At 40.4% G+C, this 21,222-nt stretch overlaps 2 protein-coding genes across 2 annotated transcripts in view; both read left to right on the top strand.

Annotated features, from left to right (window-relative positions):
* Positions 1–4,637: 4,637 nt before the first annotated feature.
* The window catches only part of LOC131709037 (zinc finger protein 616-like), a 32,355-nt gene continuing 15,770 nt past the window's right edge, over positions 4,638–21,222 (top strand). The window contains exons 1-3 of the mRNA XM_059010647.1: positions 4,638–5,334; positions 17,280–17,790; positions 19,773–20,852. Of these exons, the coding sequence (XP_058866630.1) occupies positions 17,310–17,790; positions 19,773–20,852 (1,561 nt within the window). The 5' untranslated portion in view covers positions 4,638–5,334; positions 17,280–17,309. The remainder of the gene's footprint in view (positions 5,335–17,279; positions 17,791–19,772; positions 20,853–21,222) is intronic.
* On the top strand, positions 7,563–12,625 carry LOC131709123 (zinc finger protein 883-like). Its single transcript, XM_059011066.1, has 2 exons — positions 7,563–8,804; positions 10,894–12,625. The coding sequence occupies exons 1-2, from the start codon at positions 8,324–8,326 to the stop codon at positions 11,946–11,948; spliced, it is 1,536 nt and encodes a 511-aa protein (XP_058867049.1). The 5' UTR covers positions 7,563–8,323; the 3' UTR covers positions 11,949–12,625.

Genomic DNA, 21,222 nt, shown 5'->3' with positions numbered 1-21,222 from the left:
AGCGAATGGTTGCTTTTACTTATCATTGATATTTTCCATTGCATCTGAAATAGTACCTGAATATTATCCATTGCTTAACTTCAAGTTGTGATTATTGTGATACACGTGTTCTTTCTTCCTTTTGTAGCGTATCACTGAACTCACTTTGATAAAATGGATCATCTATAGAACAGTGTCGTGGTGTTATTGTTCCACTGGGTTTCATTTTCTGGATCTTGAGCTAATTTGGAAATAATTGATGGAATCAGCATGGGGGGTCTGTAGATTACAGAGCACAGGATAATATACAATGCAGTGTGGTAATGGAATCAGCATGGGGGGTCTGTAGATTACAGAGCACAGGATAATATACAATGCAGTGTGGTAATGGAATCAGCATGGGGGGTCTGTAGATTACAGAGCACAGGATAATATACAATGCAGTGTGGTAATGGAATCAGCAAGGGGGGTCTGTAGATTACAGAGCACAGGATAATATACAATGCAGTGTGGTAATGGGAATAAGCATCGGGGCTGGGTATAGATTTTGCAAGGGATTTATTTACCATTCGTACACATAAATACATACCGATGCAACACATGCTTTCACACACAAACATTCTGCAACATCCACATTATGAGGAGTCAGTGCCACGCTTACTACTAGATCTGCATTCGGTATTGCTTACTGTAAATAATTTCTTAATACAAGTTAATTTAACACAGATGCAAATTATTTTGGAGCCTTCCCAGGGAAGAAATGTGAATAAAATAAAACATCCTAGTTCAAACAGCTGAGTGTAAAGGATTGTGGGAAATGTATTCACTTGCATCCACATTAGCATCTCTGTTCTGTATTTTAGTGCCATTTGGGGACTTCAGTTCCCATGATGCATTTCGAGTTGCCATGCTGCTCACACAAATACGTGCGCTCCTTGAAGACAAGTGGAGGTGCTGAAAGCGATGGATAATGCAGCACCGTACAAGAAAAAGAAAGATGCTGCTGCAGATTTCAACATTCCCACAAGCACTTTGAAAACCGTTCTGAAATAACGGGATACAATAATACAGGCCTGTGAACAGCAAACTGGATGCAAGTCGTCAGCGTTTCTGATTTGCTCAATACCTGATGCTGAGGACGCCTTGCTTCTGTGCTTTAAAAATGCCTGTGATCAGAATGTGCCTGAATCTGGGAGCACTATGAGACACACCCTGAGGAATGAGCACAGCAGCTGGGACATGCACATTTCAACTGCAGTTCATTTGCAATATACACTTCTTAAAAGTTCACTTACAACCGTGTTTTCAATAAAATGCACAGTACTTTTACATTTATAATACTTTTCACTGTACTGTAATTGAAATTTGATTTCAGTGTTACTGTAACTTCAGTACAAACTGACAGTATGCATTCGGAACAGACTTGTGATAATCAGAATTACTGAAGATTATTATTATTCATCAGAATAGAATGATACCAGTCTGTGTCAGGCATACCGCAAGCTTGCAACAAAGAAGGTAATTCATCTTGGTAACCCGTGCTTGTTTATAGTACCAGGCAGAGGGTGAAGTTTGGAGGTTTGGAATCCAAGGTTTATCTATTACACATAAGAAATATCTCTAGGAACAAATGAGGGAGGCCATAGCATAGGACCATGGAATGCCATACGTCTGAGAAGATGCTTACAAAAGAGTCTTCTATCAATGATGGATGACCTTGATAGAGAAGCAGGTGGTTCAGAACTTACCTGAACAGGATTTTTGTAAGAAAAAAACAGAGAGAGGTCATGTTTTTAAAGCACTGAATGGCTACAATGAGACTGTTATAGTTTGACTATGTTTCTGATAGACTGGATTTAAGTGAGAATGCTTGGATATATAGTTGCCTGCATTGAAGTTTGCTATGAGCCTTCTACCAGCCCCTATCCAATATGTTTTAGTTAATTGTTAAACCACATCTATACATGTAATAAAGCCAATCAAATAAGGAGGATGTCTTTTGATGTTAAAAGGGATATATATGTGCATATATATTTTGACCCAAGGATTGGGAATAATTACACCAAAGTAGGTGTTACATATTAAACACATCTTTCTATGTATTCTTCATATACTTGTACTGTATTCACATGCATGCTGTGTTTAGGAACTCTCTGGTACCAAGAAAGAATAACATCAGTTCAAAAGTTCACCTTGCATATTTCGGAGATGTAGGAGAGATGGACTAGGGGATGATTGCTAATTCATTTTATGGAGGGAGTTGCCGGGTGTTTTAAGAATGTTGTTGACTTGAGAGACAGGAGCTGTGGCCATCTTTAGTTTTATGCATGTGTAGCCTTAGGGCAAAACATGTTGTAATCATAAATGTATTGAAGTATTAATGCTAACACCTGTTAAGGCACTGGACTGCCCAGGTTGCCTGTCAGCTGGGATTCTACGTAGTCTGTAACTACTCAATCCATTTTTTAGCAGTTAATAAACCGAAGGGGTACTAATACTACTCTGATTCATTAAAACTTCAAATCGAATGAGTCTGTGTGAATTTCTGGATTATTAAAATTCATCTGGATACGTTGCAAGCCCAGTGCACGAACGATCCACTTACAGAAGTCCGAAACATCTTTATGTCCTCCTGAACATCTCCCCTGAGTGTAATACTGTGCTCAGAGTGTGTATATATATATATATATATATATATATATATATATATATATATACATAGCCGCCTGCCACAACCAAAGGGGCATGCAGTGACACTCTGCATGAGGAGCCACTGTATTATTTTTATATATATATATATATACAGACGTGCTCAAATTTGTTGGTACCCCTCCACAAAAAACAAAGAATGCACAATTTTCTCTGAAATAAATTGAAACTGGCAAAAGTAATTGGCATCCACCATTGTTTATTCCATATTTAATAGAAATCAGACTTTGCTTTTGATTTTTTATTCAACATAATATTGTAAATAAGCAAACAAATGAAACTGGCATGGACAAAAAAGATGGGACCGCTAACCTAATATTTTGTTGCACAACCTTTAGAGGCAATCACTGCAATCAAACGTTTTCTGTAGCTCTCAATGAGACTTCTGCACCTGTTAACAGGTAGTTTGGCCCACTCTTCCTGAGCAAACTGCTCCAGCTGTCTCAGGTTTGATGGGTGCCTTCTCCAGACTGCAAGTTTCAGCTCTTTCCATAGATGTTTGATAGGATTCAGATCAGGACTCATAGAAGGCCACTTCAGAATAGTCCAATGTTTTGTTCTTATCCATTCTTGGGTGCTTTTAGCTGTGTGTTTTGGGTCATGATCCTGTTGGAGGACCCATGACCTGCGACTGAGACAGAGCTTTCTGACACTGGGCAGTACGTTTCGCTCCAGAATGCCTTGATAGTCTTGAGATTTCATTGTGTCCTGCACAGATTCAAGGCACCCTGTGCCAGGCGCAGCAAAGCAGCCCCAAAACATAACCGAGCCTCCTCCATGCTTCACTGTAGGTATGGTGTTCTTTTCTTTGAAAGCTTCGTTTTTTTCGTCTGTGAACATAGAGCTGATGTGACTTGCCAAAAAGCTCCAGTTTTGACTCATCTGTCCAAAGGACATTCTCCCAGAAGGATTGTGGCTTGTCAATATGCATTTTACCAATTTACAGTCTGGCTTTATGTTTTTCTTTCAAAAGTGGAGTCCTCCTGGGTCTTCTTCCATGGAGCCCACTTTCGCTCAAAAAGCGATGGATGGTGCGATAAGAAATTGACGTACCTTCACCTTGGAGTTCAGCTTGTATCTCTTTGGCAGTTATCCTTGGTTCTTTTTCTACCATTCGCACTATCCTTCTGTTCACTCTGGGGTCGATTTCCCTCTTGCGGCCACGCCCAGGGAGGTTGGCTACAGTTCCATGGACCTTAAACTTCTTAATAATATTTGCAACTGTTGTCACAGGAACATCAAGCTGCTTGGAGATGGGCTTGTAGCCTTTACCTTTACCATGCTTGTCTATTATTTTCTTTCTGATCTCCTCAGACAACTCTCTCCTTTGCTTTCTCTGGTCCATGTTCAGTGTGGTGCACACAATGATACCAAACAGCACAGTGACTACTTTTCTCCATTTAAATAGGCTGAATGACTGATTACAAGATTGGAGACGTGTGTGATACTAATTAAAGAAACTAATTAGTTTGAAATATCACTATAATCCAATTATTTATTATCTTTTCTAAGGGGTACCACCAAATGTGTCCAGGCCATTTTAGAATATCTTTGTAGAATAAGCAATAATTCATCTCTTTTCACAGCTTCTTTGCTTTATTCTATGACATACCAAAGGCATGCAAGTATACATGATAAAATAGCTTTTAATTTCATCACTTTTCAGGAGGAATGAAGCATTATTTCAATGAGCTGTAAGGGTACCAACAAATTTGAGCACGTCTGTATATATATATATATATATATATATATATATATATATATATATATATATAAAAATACAGTGGCTACAAGTAATGCATTTCCTCTCCTCCCAAGTTATGCTCCTCATGCAGAGTGTCACTGCATGCCCCTTTGGTTGTGGCAGGTGGCTACGTATTGGGCAGCCAGGGGGGCTGTGTGTCCCTCCCCCAGGAGTACAGACATGGGGGCTGTGTGTCCCTCCCCCAGGGGGACTGTGTGTCCCTCCCCCAGGAGTACAGACAGGGGGGCTGTGTGTCCCTACCCCAGGAGTACAGACAGTTTTTCTGGGTCTGCCATGTTTGGAAAAAGTGGATGGGCATTTTCTGGGTAGCCAGGTCTGCCTGTGTCTGCCTGTCTCTATGGCCAGGCTGTGGTCACTGAGCCTGTACTTGGTCAGGATCTGTCTCTGCTTCGTATCTCTGACAGTGGAGAGATACTCTGCTAAGGGATAGTTTCTTTTTAGTGCCCGATAGCAATCCAGTTTATTTGGGGATTTTGTTTCTATGTCCCAATGTTTCAGATAGGAGTTTTTGGTTTGTTTTATAATTTGTTTTACTCTGCTTGGAGGCTGGTAAGCAGTGTTGACCTGAAGCTGGTTTGTGTTCGCATCAGTGGGGGTCAGTGCAGTGAGCTTGCAGGCATGTTAAAATGACTCTAAGCTTTCCCCACTCGTGTTGACGTCATATTCCTCCGACAGACAAGAACCAATCAAAACGCGAGACTGTTAAGCAGTTCCATCCCCAAAACCGGGGCTGCGTCATACCTCCGCGTCTTTTCAAAGAGAACAACAACAAACGATAGAAATTTAAAAGAAAAAAGATTGCGCTCCGCAGAGTTGTTTTTAATTTATTTAACATTTTGTTGCGCACCACTTGACAAGGCGTGGACGATAAATAATAAAAAGTGAGTTCCATGTTGTTGTTTTTAATTGGTGTTTGGTTGTTCTCGACGCAGTGGTGTTTTGCTGTTAGCCGCGGGTTTTTCAGCCGGTCAGTGTTTCTGTGCAGCGCAGGTATGTGATGTTCTCGTCATGGGTAGCTAGTAATGTCAGCGCGGTGTTGATGTGGTTTAACCTGCTGAACTCGGATGCGCGCAACCTCTCGATGCTCTCCTAGTGTCTGGGATAAATCCCGACTGAACTGAACAGATACTGTACGAAACTACACGTGATTGTAGATTCATATTGAATATAAACTACATGGAAACGCATTGCGCGCTGAGAGATAAGCACGTCTGTCTGTGTTAATGACTTTATAAAACATAATGTTCTTGATTACTCTGTTTTATTTTTTACAAATTGTATTTATTTATTAACTGCAGAAGCCATAAAGTAAATGATAGACGCGGTTGTGTTACGTTATTTTGACAAAAGGTATTTAGAGTGTCGCGCTACAGAAAGTGGTACATCATCAGAATGTGGTACTGGTACCAAAACTTGATCCGTGTGACGTCAAAAAATGGTACGCTGTCAGTGTTGTGATTGACTGCTGCACAAATCACTAGGAACAAGACAAAGTAGTTTACACACAGAATCCTACATATTTACAATGTTAGATAACAGAAGCTGTTGCTCATCAGTTAGTCATATATTTGTTGAATTGGTAAAAAAAAAAAAAAACAATTATATTATTATTATTTGTTTATTTAGCAGACGCCGTTATCCAAGGCGACTTACAGAGACTCGGGTGTGTGAACTATGCATCAGCTGCAGAGTCACTTACATTTATGTCTCACCCGAAAGACGGAGCACAAGGAGGTTAAGTGACTTGCTCAGGGTCACAAAATGAGTCAGTGGCTGAGGTGGGATTTGAACCGGGGACCTCCTGGTTACAAGCCCTTTTCTTTAACCACTGGACCACACAGCCTCCTATTAAAATGAACTTTAGAGGCCAACAGTATCATTTGTTCAGATGAGCGTTTCCTTGTTTTCTGAGCTAAAATTATTTGCACAGCCCGGGCAAGCGCAGTACATGGAGTACCACGTTTTAACATGTACCGCAAAATAACACGACCTGGGACTTTTTTAACATAACATTTACTGTTATACAGGCTTTTCAGCACGATAGGCTTTTTACAGTATATAGCGAATATTAATGGGCTTTTCCACATGGATAGACATTCTGTAATAACACAGGGATGTGGCAAAAACAATGCTGAAGCAACCTTATATAACATTTGTTATTTTGCACAGTTTAAGCTGTGTCTGAATGAACCACTCGCAGCGAGTCCAGCCTTTGATATGGAGACACTCCGCACTCACTTAACTTGAGCTTACATTAAACTATAATGTGGGCACATTTTAAGGTCTTTATTGCAAAAAGGTCTTCACAGAATTAAAAAAAATAACTTAATACAGTCAGTAAACTTCTTTAGTAACAAAACTAATCTGTACACAAAATATTAAGGCATTGTCGGGTGTTCAATATGCTTTTAGTACTCGCATACACACACACGCGCACACACACACACACACACGTGTGGAAGGCCGTCCGGGTCAGAAACACACTATTTAGTGCATCTTCAAATATTTAGTACATGCAGAGGCACTGGCCCCTCCAATAATCATCTCCAAAATATTGATTTCTGCCCTTTCTGTCACTGACACTCACACACTAAACGTATTTCCTCATAAAGTGCAGTTATGGACGTGTGTGTACTTGGTTTGCACATGTCCCGTCCCCCCCCCCCCCCCCCAATAAGAAATAAGTAATAATAATAATGTGCAGTTAAGGACTGGCGCGTGTGTCCCTTTAATGTTTGAGTCCAGCTGTAGTAGTACAATTAGTGGATAAACCGCACATTTTAAAAATGATGCTATTTTATGCTAAACTGAAAACTGTTAATATACTAAAGGGAAAGCACTTGTGAAGCTGAATCGATAGCTTCAATGCAGAGTTCCTGAAATGCAGTGTGATTTATTCGTACACCACATTGAGCCTGTTTTAACACTCGGGAATCGGACAATGCAATTTTTAGACAATAACAAAACATCGGATTTTTTTAAAATACAAAACAAAACACAAGGCTGCGCCGTCATATTTATACATTCTATTAATAATACAGTCATATTTATACATTCTATTAATAATAGTCATATTTATACATTCTATTAATAATACAGTCATATTTATACATTCTATTAATAATACAGTCATATTTATACATTCTATTAGTAATACAAAGCCTCTATACAAGCAGGGCTGTGCCCTGCCCCCGCTAATAGTGTGCAGGGCTCTCTCCTGCTGCCCTGCTGCAGGCTCTCTTACAACCGTATTGTCAATAAAATGCACAGTATTACTACATTTATAATACTTTTCATTGTACTGTCAATGAAATTTGATTTCAGTGTTACTGTAGCTTCAGTAGAAACTCACAGTATGCATTTGGCATTATTTTATTACTGTAACGTCAAGCTTGGCAAATGTCTGTGATATTCTTTGAGCGCTGGATGCGGAAGCAGGTATCTTGTTTGTTTATGTCCGTGTTATGTCTGTGTTGAAGGGACTATCTATCTGACTATCTGTACAGATCCGCCTCCTTTTTTTTTTTTCGGCTGCTATCGGTCTCACTCAGCCATTGAAAGCTTTTCTCTGCTTTTTCCTGAGAAAAAATGACTAGAGACCTGCGCTTGACGTCTTTTTGATGATGTCGGACCGGAAAGGGAAAATTGTAATGCTGGACCTGGTCCGCAAAGGGTTAAACTTTTTCAACAGATAAAATCCTATGATATTATAAATTTATTAAAAGAAATTCTGTGTTCCTTCAATAGTAAAGCCACTCCTGTTATAATGCCAGATTGCATTTGTCCCTTGAATGCCCTTCATAACACTGTATTTAAATAGATACATAATTATTTTTTCAGCAGCTACTAAACAGAATCCGGTCTGCTGCCATGGACAGTGTGAAGATGGAATCTGTCCAGATTAAAGAGGAGTTTTCTGAACTTGAACCTGCCCCCATTAGAGTGGAGTTCTCTGGGCTGGCTTCCCTCCCCATTAAACAGGAGCTCTGTGAGATGCAATGTGACAGCAGTCAGCCAGAGGTCTCTGAGATTAAAGCTGAGCACAATGAATTGGAGATCCCCCAGACAGAAGAACCCCTTCCTGTTAAACAAGAAGAGGTGCTGGAAACTGTCCGTATTAAACAGGAGCCCCCTGAAGTAGAGTTTGACCACATGGAACCAGGGAAGGAAGAATCTGAGGACTTCAAACCAAACATCCTTGAGCTGGAGCCTGTACGCCTGCGGGAGTGTAGCGTGGTGCTGGAGAGAATCTGCGTGAGAGAGCAAGGCGCTGGAGAGGAAGGCTCTCCCAACAGCACGCAAGGAGGTGGAAAGGAAGACGGGCGCTCCCATTCAGAATGCAGTCTAGCAGGTGAGTGACTCCCAGTAGCTGTGACATTGTCATTCTAGATTGCGTGAAATCCACAGTGTGGTTGAAAGAGAGGGAGCATATTAGTTAGATTACTTTAAAACCTGTCCAATCCGGCATCGCTTGGGACTGGAAAGTGGTGCCGGATTAGAGAGTTACTGTAAAACATTGAATACTGACCTAAAGGTAAAATGACAAAACTATCTGAACACTAAACAACTGTGTTACTGTACATACACAGTGTAATAAACACAGTAATGCTTCAGCAAACTCTTCACCTGTTATTATCACAAGCCTGTTTAACCCATTCCCATAGAAAGACCTTCACGTGCTCGTACTGTACCTGCATGAGGATTCAGGTGCATCTTGCTGCATTCAGGGTCTCTCACTGTTGGCTCTTTTGAGTTAGTGGCATACATGATGTTACAATTTACTAATAATTTGAAGGTATCTGGTTTTAAAACGTCATCATTTTTTCGATGTAGTATTAGAAATTTTAGGGTTGCCTCCCGTGTGTACGATTTATTGATTTAAAGGCAGCAAAATATGGAAATTGCACGTTCCTTTTCAAGAGTATGTCAACATCATTTTAAAAGGTTTACAAAACTTGAAAATGTCGCTGAATTTGTTGCGCAAGCTTGTTTTCAAAAAAAACTTTTTGTCTGCTTCCGTTTTGCAGCCAGCACTTTTACAGAACATTGCTACGTTTTTAAAGATGGTTTCAGTAGTGTCTTGAGTTTCAATGTTTGAATGCCGTTTGACCTTTGTCGTACCGCAAAATCTTTCAAGGTTAGCTCAAAGATATTCTATTTAAAAGAATAGAAATAAATAGAATATCTATGGTTAGCTGTACATGAGGCAATGCAGTGAAAACAAGCATCCATATTTAAACGAGGTATTCTCAACGCAGTAATAAGCTTTTTTTTTTTTTTTTGGTATTTCCTTGACAGACAGCCTTCTGCACGGCAGCTTAGAAGTAACAAGTTATTACAAGAAGCTGAGAAACCAGCAATACAGCTGTTGTGTTTCTGTTTGTTTCTGTTTGCACTTTTTGTAACATGAAACACTTTGTGCAGTTGTTGTGCACAGTGTGTGTTTCTGTAGGTTGTGTACGCATGTTTGCTTTGTATTTGTACTGTATAGACTACGTGCAACTACTGTTAAAATATAATCTACTAAAAGTACTCACCTTCACAGCACCATACTTTTTCAGTCTTGGCTACTTTGCTCTGCTGCGTAGAGGAGGTAGAGCCAGTCTTCTAGTGCAGGCGGAGCGGAGAGGTCGAGTGGGGGTGTAGGGAGAGATGAGGGTCTGGAGGTAGCTGGGTGCAGTCTGCTCAAGGCATCTGTAGGCGAGTACAAGAGTCTTGAACTGGATGCGAGCGATGATCGGGAGCCAGTGGAGTGAGCGGAGTAGTGGAGTTGCGTGGGAGAAGCGAGGCAGAGAGAACACCAGGCGAGCAGTGGAGTTCTGGATGAGCTGAGCGGACGGGTGGTGGTAGTCTAGGCGGGAGAGTACCAGGGCCTGGACCAGGAGCTGGGTGGCGTAGTTGGTGAGGAAGGGTCGGAATCTTCTGATGTTGCTCAGGAAGAATCGGCAAGTGCGTGCCAGAGTGGAGATGTGCTGGGAATAAGAGAGGCAGGGGTCCAGGGTGACTCCGAGGTTCTTAGCGGAGGAAGAGGGAGAGAGTGTGGTAGATTCCAGAGGAACAGAGATAGAGAGATCAGAGGAGGGGGAGGAGTAGGGAGAGAAAAGGAGGTCATAAAATACCATGATGAGAGAGATATAATTGTAATCTAATGCTGATATAATTGTAATCTGGGTTTGTCAGGGGCAATAGATCTGAAACATTACAGGAGAACTTCAAACTCAGATTTTGATCCCAGGGATCGGTTTCACCAGCATCAGTCTTTACTGACTTTGCTTTCACACATAAAGGCTTTAAGTTTAACTTTGCATTTTTAAACTGGTGTAACCCAGAGCAAACCCCACAGATAAAATGCACATACTTTAATCCACTTCACCACCTAGCCACATGCCCTAAGCCTACAAGCAGTCCCTCTTACTTTCTTTCCTGTTCATATTTTCCAGGTTCCAGTCCAGCAGCTAAAGCGAGGGCGGGCGGTGGAGAATATCCTGACTGTGGGAAAGGTTTCACCCAGTTAGGAAACCTGAAAACACACCAGCGAATTCATACAGGAGAGAAACTGTATAGCTGCTCTGACTGTGGAAAGAATTTCAGTGGTTCAGGAACCCTAATAAGACACCAGCGAATTCACACAGGAGAGAAACCATTTTGCTGCTCTGACTGTGGGATGAGTTTCAATCAGTCAGGAGACATGAAAAAACACCAACGAATTCACACTGGAGAGAAACCATTTTGCTGCTCTGACTGTGGGATGAGTTTCAGTTACAGAGGAGCCCTGAAAGCACACCAGCAAATTCATCTAGGATATAGCCTGTATTGCTGCTCTGACTGTGGGAAGAGTTTCAGTTTTTCAGGGTACCTGAAAACACACCAGCGAATTCACAAAGGAGAGAAACCGTATTGCTGCTCTGACTGTGGGAAGAGTTTCAGTCAGTCAGGAGCCTTGAAAAAACACCAGCGAATTCACACTAGAGAGAAACCATATATCTGCTCTGACTGTGGGAAGAGTTTCAGCCACACAGAATCCCTGAAAACACACCAGCGAATTCATACAGGAGAGAAACCGTATTGCTGCTCTGACTGTGGGAAGAGTTTCAGTCAGTCAGGAGACATGAAAACACACCAGCGAATTCACACTGGAGAGAAACCATATATCTGCTCTGACTGTGGGAAGAGTTTCAGTCACACAGTATCCCTGAAGGCACACCAGCGAATTCATACAGGAGAGAAACCATATTGCTGCTCTGACTGTGGAAAGAGTTTCCGTTTTAAAACCAATCTTCATACACACCAACGAATTCACACAGGAGAGAAACCGTATCACTGCTCTGACTGTGGGAAGAGTTTCCGTACTAAAAATGACCTTCGAGTACACCAACGAACTCATACAGGAGAGAAACCGTATTGGTGCTCTGACTGTGGCAAGCACTTCCGTCAGGCAGGAGCTCTGAAATCACACCAGAGACGAAGCCCATGTTCATTCAGATCGAAACCTTAACCTTTCATTATGAGTCCCTGTGTAATTTACTGTTTTGTGTATCGCTCTAGAGCTTGAGATTTAAATGGTCAAAATGCTGTTCAGCTCTCTTGCACTGTGACTGTGTCAGAAAGTGGGCGGAGACGCGGACGCGTCACAAGAGGCTTCTCTTTTTTGGATATTAATCAATAGTGGGTATTGGCCTGATTCAGCCCAGCATGCTCTCTCTCTCATCAGAATGTGTTGACGTCATATTCCTCCGACAGACAAGAACCAATCAAAACGCGAGACTGTTAAGCAGTTCCATCCCCAAAACCGGGGCTGCGTCATACCTCCGCGTCTTTTCAAAGAGAACAACAACAACAACAAACAAACGCCAGAAATTTAAAAGAAAAAAGATTGAGCTCCGCAGAGTTGTTTTGAATTTATTTAACATTTTGTTGCGCGCCACTTGACAAGGCGAGGACGATAAAAAAAAGAAAGTAAGTTCCATGTTGTTGTTTTTAATTGGTGTTTGGTTGTTCTCGACGCAGTGGTGTTTTGCTGTTAGCCGCGGGTTTTTCAGCCGGTCAGTGTTTCTGTGCAGCGCAGGTATGTGATGTTCTCGTCATGGGTAGCTAGTAATGTCAGCGCGGTGTTGATGTGGTTTAACCTGCTGAACTCGGATGCGCGCAACCTCTCGATGCTCTCCTAGTGTCTGGGATAAATCCCGACTGAACTGAACAGATACTGTACGAAACTACACGTGATTGTAGATTCATATTGAATATAAACTACATGGAAACGCATTGCGCGCTGAGAGATAAGCACGTCTGTCTGTGTTAATGACTTTATAAAACATAATGTTCTTGATTACTCTATTTTATTATTTATTTATTTATTTTAACTGCAGATGCCTTAAACTAAATGATGTAGACGCGGTTGTTTTAAACTAAATGATACAGACGCGGTTGTTTTAAACTAAATGATACAGACGCGGTTGTTTTAAACTAAATGATACAGACGCGGTTGTTTCAAACTAAATGATGTAGACGCGGTTGTTTTAAACTAAATGATATAGACGCGGTTGTTTTAAACTAAATGATATAGACGCGGTTGTTTTAAACTAAATGATACAGACGCGGTTGTTTTAAACTAAATGATACAGACGCGGTTGTTTTAAACTAAATGATACAGACGCGGTTGTTTTAAACTAAATGATGTAGACGCGGTTGTTTTAAACTAAATGATAGAGACGCGGTTGTTTTAAACTAAGTGATACAGACGCGGTTGTTTTAAACTAAATGATATAGACGCGGTTGTTTTAAACTAAATGATACAGACGCGGTTGTTTTAAACTAAATGATACAGACGCGGTTGTTTTAAACTAAATAATGTAGACGCGGTTGTTTTAAACTAAATGATACAGACGCGGTTGTTTTAAACTAAATGATACAGACGCGGTTGTTTTAAACTAAATGATGTAGACGCGGTTGTTTTAAACTAAATGATATAGACGCGGTTGTTTTAAACTAAATGATACAGACGCGGTTGTTTTAAACTAAATGATACAGATGCGGTTGTTTAAAACTAAATGATACAGACGCGGTTGTTTTAAACTAAGTGATATAGACGCGGTTGTTTTAAACTAAATGATACAGACGCGGTTTTAAACTAAATGATGTAGACACGGTTGTTTTAAACTAAATGATACAGAGGCGGTTTTAAACTAAATGATGTAGACGCGGTTGTTTTAAACTAAATGATACAGACGCGGTTGTTTTAAACTAAATGATACAGACGCGGTTGTTTTAAACTAAATGATACAGACGCGGTTGTTTTAAACTAAATGATGTAGACGCGGTTGTTTTAAACTAAATGATACAGACGCGGTTGTTTTAAACTAAATGATACAGACGCGGTTGTTTTAAACTAAATGATACAGACGCGGTTGTTTTAAACTAAATGATACAGACGCGGTTGTTTTAAACTAAATGATACAGACGCGGTTGTTTTAAACTAAATGATACAGACGCGGTTGTTTTAAACTAAATGATACAGACGCGGTTGTTTTAAACTAAATGATACAGACGCGGTTGTTTTCGTTATTTTGAGAAAAGGTATTTAGAGTGTCGCGCTACAGGAAGTGGCTGAAAGCCGGTGTAGGTGCAGAACGTGGTACATCATCAGAATGTGGTACTGGTACCAAAACTTGATCCGTGTGACGTCAAAAAATGGTACGCTGTCAGTGTTGTGATTGACTGCTGCACAAATCACTAGGAATAAGACAAACTGTGGTTCACCCACAAAATTGTACATGTTTACAATGTTAGATAACACAATTTGTTGCTCATCAGTTAGTCACATATTTGCTGAATTGGTTATATATATATATATATATATATATATATATATATATATTAAAATTAACTTTAAAGGTCGAACAGTACTTTGTATTTGTTCAGATGGGCGTTAACTTTTTTTCTGAGCTAAAATTATTTGCACAGCCCGGGCACGCGCAGTACATGGTGTACCACGTTTTAACATGTACCGCAAAATAACACGACCTGGGACTTTTTTAACATAACATATCCTGTTATACAGGCTTTTCAGCACGATAGGCTTTTTACAGTATATTGTGAGTATTAATGGGCTTTTTAATTAGTATTAATTAGACATTCTGTAATAACACAGGGATGTGATAAAATCAATGCTGAAGCAACCTTATATTTATATGACAATTGTTATTTTGCACAGGTTAAGCTGTGTCAGAATGAACCACTCGCAGCGAGTCCAGCCTTTGATATGGAGACACTCCGCACTCACTTAACTTGAGCTTACATTAAACTATAATGTGGGCACATTTTAAGGTCTTTATTGTAAAAAGGTCTTCACAGAATTAAAAAATAACTTAATACAGTCGGTAAAATTCCTTAGTAACAAAACTAATCTGTACACAAAATATTAAGGCATTGTCGGGTGTTCAATATGCTTTTAGTACTCGCATACACACACATGCGTACACGCACACACACATACGTGTGGAAGGCCATCTGGGTCAGAAACACACTATTTAGTGCATCTTCAAATATTTAGTACATGCAGAGGCACTGGCCCCTCCAATAATCATCTCCAAAATATTGATTTCTGCCCTTTCTGTCACTGACACTCACACACTAAACGTATTTCATCATAAAGTGTAGTTAAGGACTGGTGCGTGTGTCCCTTTAATGTTTGAGTCCAGCTGTAGTAGTACAATTAGTGGATAAACCGCACATTTTAAAAATGATGCTATTTTATGCTAAACTGAAAACTGTTAATATACTAAAGGGAAAGCACTTGTGAAGCTGAATCGAGAGCTTCAATGCAGAGTTCCTGAAATGCAGTGTGATTTATTCGTACACCACATTGAGCCTGTTTTAACACTCGGGAATCGGACAATGCAATGTCTTTGTCAGAACTCATGAAGCTCTGTAAAGAACATGACCTGGACTTCTGTATCCTGATGTATTCCACCTACAGGTGTTTTGGGCCGCGCTACCTGTTACAGCTGCAACTGCAGAAAGATGTGTCAGTGATAAAAAGCTCCACAGCGTATGGAGTTTCATTGAAATGGCGAGTGTAATGCTATTTATTTATATAACCATATCAACACACACCACACACATTGTGTGTGTATATATATAGATATATATATATGGTTTTTTGTTTTGTTTGTTTAATGTGTCTCCCCAATTGCGGTGTTTATTTCACATGCCCCTGAGTACACACGTTGATTTTGATCAATATATAAACTATTATTATTATTATTATTATTATTATTATTATTATTTATTTCTTAGCAGACGCCCTTATCCAGGGCGACTTACAATTGTTACAAGATATCACATTATTTTTACATACAATTACCCATTTTACAGTTGGGTTTTTATTGGAGCAATCTAGATAAAGTACCTTGCTCAAGGGTACAGCAACAGTGTCCCCACTGGGGATTGAACCCACAACCCTCCGGTCAAGAGTCCAGAGCCCTAACCACTACTCCACACTGCTGCCCGACTACTCCACACTGCTGCCCTAAACTACATGTTCTAAACAAATGTAAATGAACTACGTATTTTTCTACGTAGGGGCTGGTCATTTTACAGTCATGCAGCGTCATTACAAGAGTAGCCAGTCGCCTCTGGGATAACATCTTTTTAATTTCAGACTTTTTACGGTTAGAAAAAAAAATCAAGAATAATGAAAATTGCAAACCATGCCGGTGAGAGATTTTCTTCCACAGTGCAAATCTAGATTTGCTGAGTGCTGCCGACTTCTTGAAACAGACCGTGTTGAGCGTGACACGGTTCAGTTTGTATTGACAATGTACTAAATTGACATTGTCGTGTTTCTTTACAAACACAAAAATAAATACAAAAAGAAACATTTTAACAAAAACACTTGCTCACAGAGCGAAATCAAACAGTTAAAACAAAACAAAGTCACGAACACTAAAGTAAACAAAACAGACCCTGGGTCAGTCTGGGCAGTTTTTAGACAATAACAAAACATCAGATTTTTAAAAAATACAAAACAAAACACAAGGCTGCGCCGTCATATTTATACATTCTATTAATAATACAGTCATATTTGTACATTCTATTAATAATAGTCATATTTATACATTCTATTAATAATACAGTCATATTTGTACATTCTATTAATAATACAAAGCCTCTATACAAGCAGGGCTGTGCCCTGTCCCTGCTAATAGTGTGCAGGGCTCTCTCCTGCTGCCCTTCTGCAGGCTCTCTTACAACCGTATTGTTAATAAAATGCACAGTACTACTACATTTATAATACTTTTCATTGTGCTGTCAATGAAATTTGATTTCAGTGTTACTGTAGCTTCAATAGAAACTCACAGTATGCATTTGGCATTATTTTATTACTGTAACGTCAAGCTTGGAAAATGTCTATGATGTTCTTTGAGCGCTGGATGCGGAAGCAGCTATCTTGTTTGTTTATGTCCGTGTTATGTCTGTGTTGAAGGGACTATCTGTATTGCTCACATCCGCCTCCTTTTTTTTTTTCGGCTGCTATCGGTCTCACTCAGCCATTGAAAGCTTTTCTCTGCTTTTTCCTGAGAAAAAACGACTAGAGACCTGCGCTTGATGATGTCGGACCAGAAAGGGAAAATTGTAATGCTGGACCTGGTCCGCAAAGGGTTAAACTTTTTCAACAGATAAAATTGTATGATATTATAAATTTATTACAAGAAATTCTGTGTTCCTTCAATAGTAAAGCCACTCCTGCTATAATGCCAGATTGCATTTGTCCCTTGAATGCCCTTCATAACACTGTATTTAAATTGATACATAATTATTTTTTCAGCCGCTACTAAACAGAATCCCGTGTGCTGCCATGGACAGTGTGAAGATGGACTCTGTCCAGATTAAAGAGGAGTTCCCTGAACTTGAACCTGCCCCCATTAGAGTGGAGTTCTCTGGGCTGGCTTCCCTCCCCATTAAACAGGAGCTCTGTGAGATGCAATGTGACAGCAGCCAGCCAGAGGTCTCTGACATTAAAGCTGAGCATAATGAACAGGAGATCCCCCAGACAGAAGAACACCTTCCTGTGAAACAAGAAGAGGTGCTGGAAACTGACTGTATTAAACAGGAGCCCCCTGAAGTAGAGTTTGACCACATGGAACCAGGGAAGGAAGAATCTGAGGACTTCAAACCAAACATCCCTGAGCTGGAGCCTGTACGCCTGCGGGAGTGTAGCGTGGTGCTGGAGAGAATCTGCGTGAGAGAGCAAGGCGCTGGAGAGGAAGGCTCTCCCAACAGCATGCAAGGAGGTGGAAAGGAAGACGGGCGCTCCCATTCAGAATGCAGTCTAGCAGGTGAGTGACTCCCAGTAGCTGTGACATTGTCATTCTAGATTGCGTGAAATCCACAGTGTGGTTGAGAGGGAGGGAGCAGATTTGTTAGATTACTTTTAAAACCTGTCCAATCAGAATACTGATCTAAAAATGACTAATCTATTTGAACACTTTAAAAGTAAATGGTATTTACTCTGGTCCCACCGCAGTCAGATACGCGACGGATTACTGGATTTGTATTTGTTTTGTTTTACAGACCAGTTTCAAACATAAAAAAGAAAAATCACATGAGCCTATGCTGTAGTCAGATATACATTGATTTAGGCAGACGGATTCCAGAATAGCCAGGCTCTGGACTGTAGAGGGGATCACACCATTCATTTCAATAGGGATTAGATCGGGACCCCAAAATCATACCGAATTAGAATGCTGGTTTGTAGAGGGGCTGGATTAGACAGGGCTCTACAGCTATGGACAAAAGCTTTGCATCTCCTACAATTGTAGGATTGAGGCATAATAAAAAAACATATAAACATCAGTTAGACCTTTCATTTAGCATCATGTAATCAAAGAAACTACTGAATTATATTGGAAAAGTCCACCGGAAGCCACAGTAATAGCACAGTATGTTAGATTTCAATGTCACATTGCATATTTTTTTTATTTTTTATTGTCGCCATCCTCAAATTCTAGGTGTTTCTAAACTTTTGTCTGTAGTGTAGGTTGCTGATGCATTTACAGTCTGTGTAACTGTATAAAATAAACTGCTTGTGTTTCTGTCTGTATACTGGAGTCCTGAAACCCACTGTGTTGGGATTCAATTATAGGAATGATAAATGGAGAGAATTGAATTAACAAAACACTAAACCCTGCATGTGTAATGTAATGCTATGGCATGGGGCTGCACATTTCTAATGCACCGTGATGTATATCTGTACAACAATAAACAAGATGATTCCAAACAGAGAGAGGGAGGGAGCCGTTCCAATCTCCAAGGACATCATTGACAGCTGATGCGGATTACACTGCAGTTCAGTGTATGCATCTGTACAGACCCCAAGATTAGAAAAAACTCAATGCCATCATGAGAAAGATATCATTGTAATCTAATGCTGAGGAGAAAGATATATTGTAGGGTTTGTCAGGGGAAATAGAACTGAAACATTACAGGAGAACTTCACAGTCAGATTTTGATCCCAGGGCTCGGTTTCACCAGCATCAGTCTTTACTGACTTTGCTTTCACACAGAAAGGCTTTATGTTTAACTTTGCATTTTTAAACTGGTGTAACCCAGAGCAAACCCCACAGCTAAAATGCACACACTTTAATCCAGGGGTTCCAAACAGCACCACCTTCGGGCCGCGGGTGCAATGACATTCTATGTGTTTTTTTCTATTAATAACGATAAGCAGGCGTCGGCAGCAGCTGTAATTATAGAAAAATAAAGTGTAGCAAGGGAGTATCGGCGGCCTGTCAATCAAAGCAGAAATTCACAAATCAGAGCTAACAGATTGCCTTCCTGTAGGCGGGATGTAGAGCGAGAGCTCTGACAATAGGGTGGTGTTGAGGTCATGTGATCGCTCTGCTGGCAGATGTAAAAAGTGTGTTCAGTATTCATAACATTACAATATGTCGAATCCGCCACCAAAGAATACGTTTTGCAAAGTATAAAGAACAGAAAAGGCAGCTGCAGGAGTCTGAATTTTTAACTCTGTGCATATTCTATGTGATTTCCATCTGTCACATTATTTATTCAAATGAATAAAGGACAGTTTAGATTAGCTTTATTTATAATGTAACAGGTTTAAACATAGAAAATGTTTTTAATTCAACATTTTCCCCAGGAGTGCTAATTGTGGGCCGCAGTGCCTGATGCAGCTGAACAGGTGGGCCTCGGGTAAAAAAAATTGAGAACCCCTGCTTTAATCCACTCCACCACCCAGGCACATACCCTAAGCCTACAAGCAGCCCCTCTTACTGTCTTTCTTGTTCATATTTTCCAGGTTCCAGTCCAGCAGCTAAGAGGACGGCCGGTGGTGAATATTCTGACTGTGGGAAAGGTTTCACCCAGTTAGGACGTTTAAAAATACACCAGCGAATTCACACAGGAGAGAAACCGTATCGCTGCTCTGACTGTGGGAAGAGTTTCAGTCGCTTAGGAAACCTGAAAACACACCAGCAAATTCACACAGGAGAGAAAACATATCGCTGCTCTGACTGTGGGAAGAGTTTCATTCAGTCAGATCATCTGAAAAGACACCAGCGAATTCACACAGGAGAGAAACCGTATTGCTGCTCTGACTGTGGGAAGAGTTTCAGTCGCTTAGGAAACCTGAAAACACACCAGCAAATTCACACAGGAGAGAAACCGTATTGCTGCTCTGACTGTGGGAAGAGTTTCAGAAATTCAGGAACACTGAAAACACACCAGCGAATTCATACAGGAGAGAAACCATATTGCTGCTCTGACTGTGGGAAGAGTTTCAGAGTTTCAGAAAAACTGAAAACACACCAGCGAATTCACACAGGAGAGAAACCATATTGCTGCTCTGATTGTGGGAAGAGTTTCAGTCAGTTAAGTAACATGAAAACACACCAGTTAACTCACACAGAAGAGAAACCATATTGCTGCTCTGATTGTGGGAAGAGTTTCAGAGAAAGAGGAACCCTGACAAAACATGAGCAAATTCACACAGGAGAGAAACCATATTTATGCTCTGACTGTGGGAAGAGTTTCAGAAATTCAGGAAAACTGAAAACACACCAGCGAATTCACACAGGAGAGAAACCATATTTATGCTCTGACTGTGGGAAGAGTTTCAGGCATGCAGTCTCCCTGAATAAACACCAGCGAATTCATACAGGAGAGAAACCGTATTGCTGCTCTGACTGTGGGAAGAGTTTCAGAGAAAGAGGAACCCTGACAAAACATGAGCGAATTCACACAGGAGAGAAACCGTATTGCTGCTCTGACTGTGGGAAGAGTTTCAGAAATTCAGGAACACTGAAAACACACCAGCGAATTCATACAAGAGAGAAACCGTATCGCTGCTCTGACTGTGGGAAGATTTTTAGTCAGTTAAGTAACCTCAAAAAACACACCAGCAAACTCACACAGGAGAGAAATTGTACCAGTGCTCTGACTGTGGGAAGAGTTTCAACAAGTTAGGACATCTTCAAACACACCAGTGAATTCACAACGGAGACAAACCCTAAGGACCATGTTCATTCAGAAAGAAACATTACCTTACATCAGCGCTCCAGATAAGGTTTGGGGTCTAGGAGTAACTTACCCTCTAATTTTAACACAGAGTAAAATGTATTTTCAGTGGGTAAAATGCAACATTTCTTTGAAGTCCTGAGTAATCTCGATAAATACTGTACAATCTTTGATGCTAATGGGCAGGCATTAAAAAAAAGCCTTCCGTTTTAACTGCAGTGTTTCTTTGAACT

Source organism: Acipenser ruthenus, chromosome 41 (genome assembly GCF_902713425.1).
Source record: "Acipenser ruthenus chromosome 41, fAciRut3.2 maternal haplotype, whole genome shotgun sequence".
Lineage (NCBI taxonomy): Eukaryota > Metazoa > Chordata > Actinopteri > Acipenseriformes > Acipenseridae > Acipenser > Acipenser ruthenus.
The sequence above is the reverse complement of the archived record's forward strand: the minus strand, read 5'-3'. Positions and strand labels throughout refer to the sequence as shown.

Excerpts from the sequence above, each read along its gene's own strand:
- LOC131709123 (XM_059011066.1), top strand. The coding sequence starts at position 8,324 with ATGGACAGTGTGAAGATGGAATCTGTCCAGATTAAAGAGGAGTTTTCT. Across the intron at positions 8,805-10,893 it reads TTCAGAATGCAGTCTAGCAG|GTTCCAGTCCAGCAGCTAAA; the intron begins GTGAGTGACTCC and ends CATATTTTCCAG.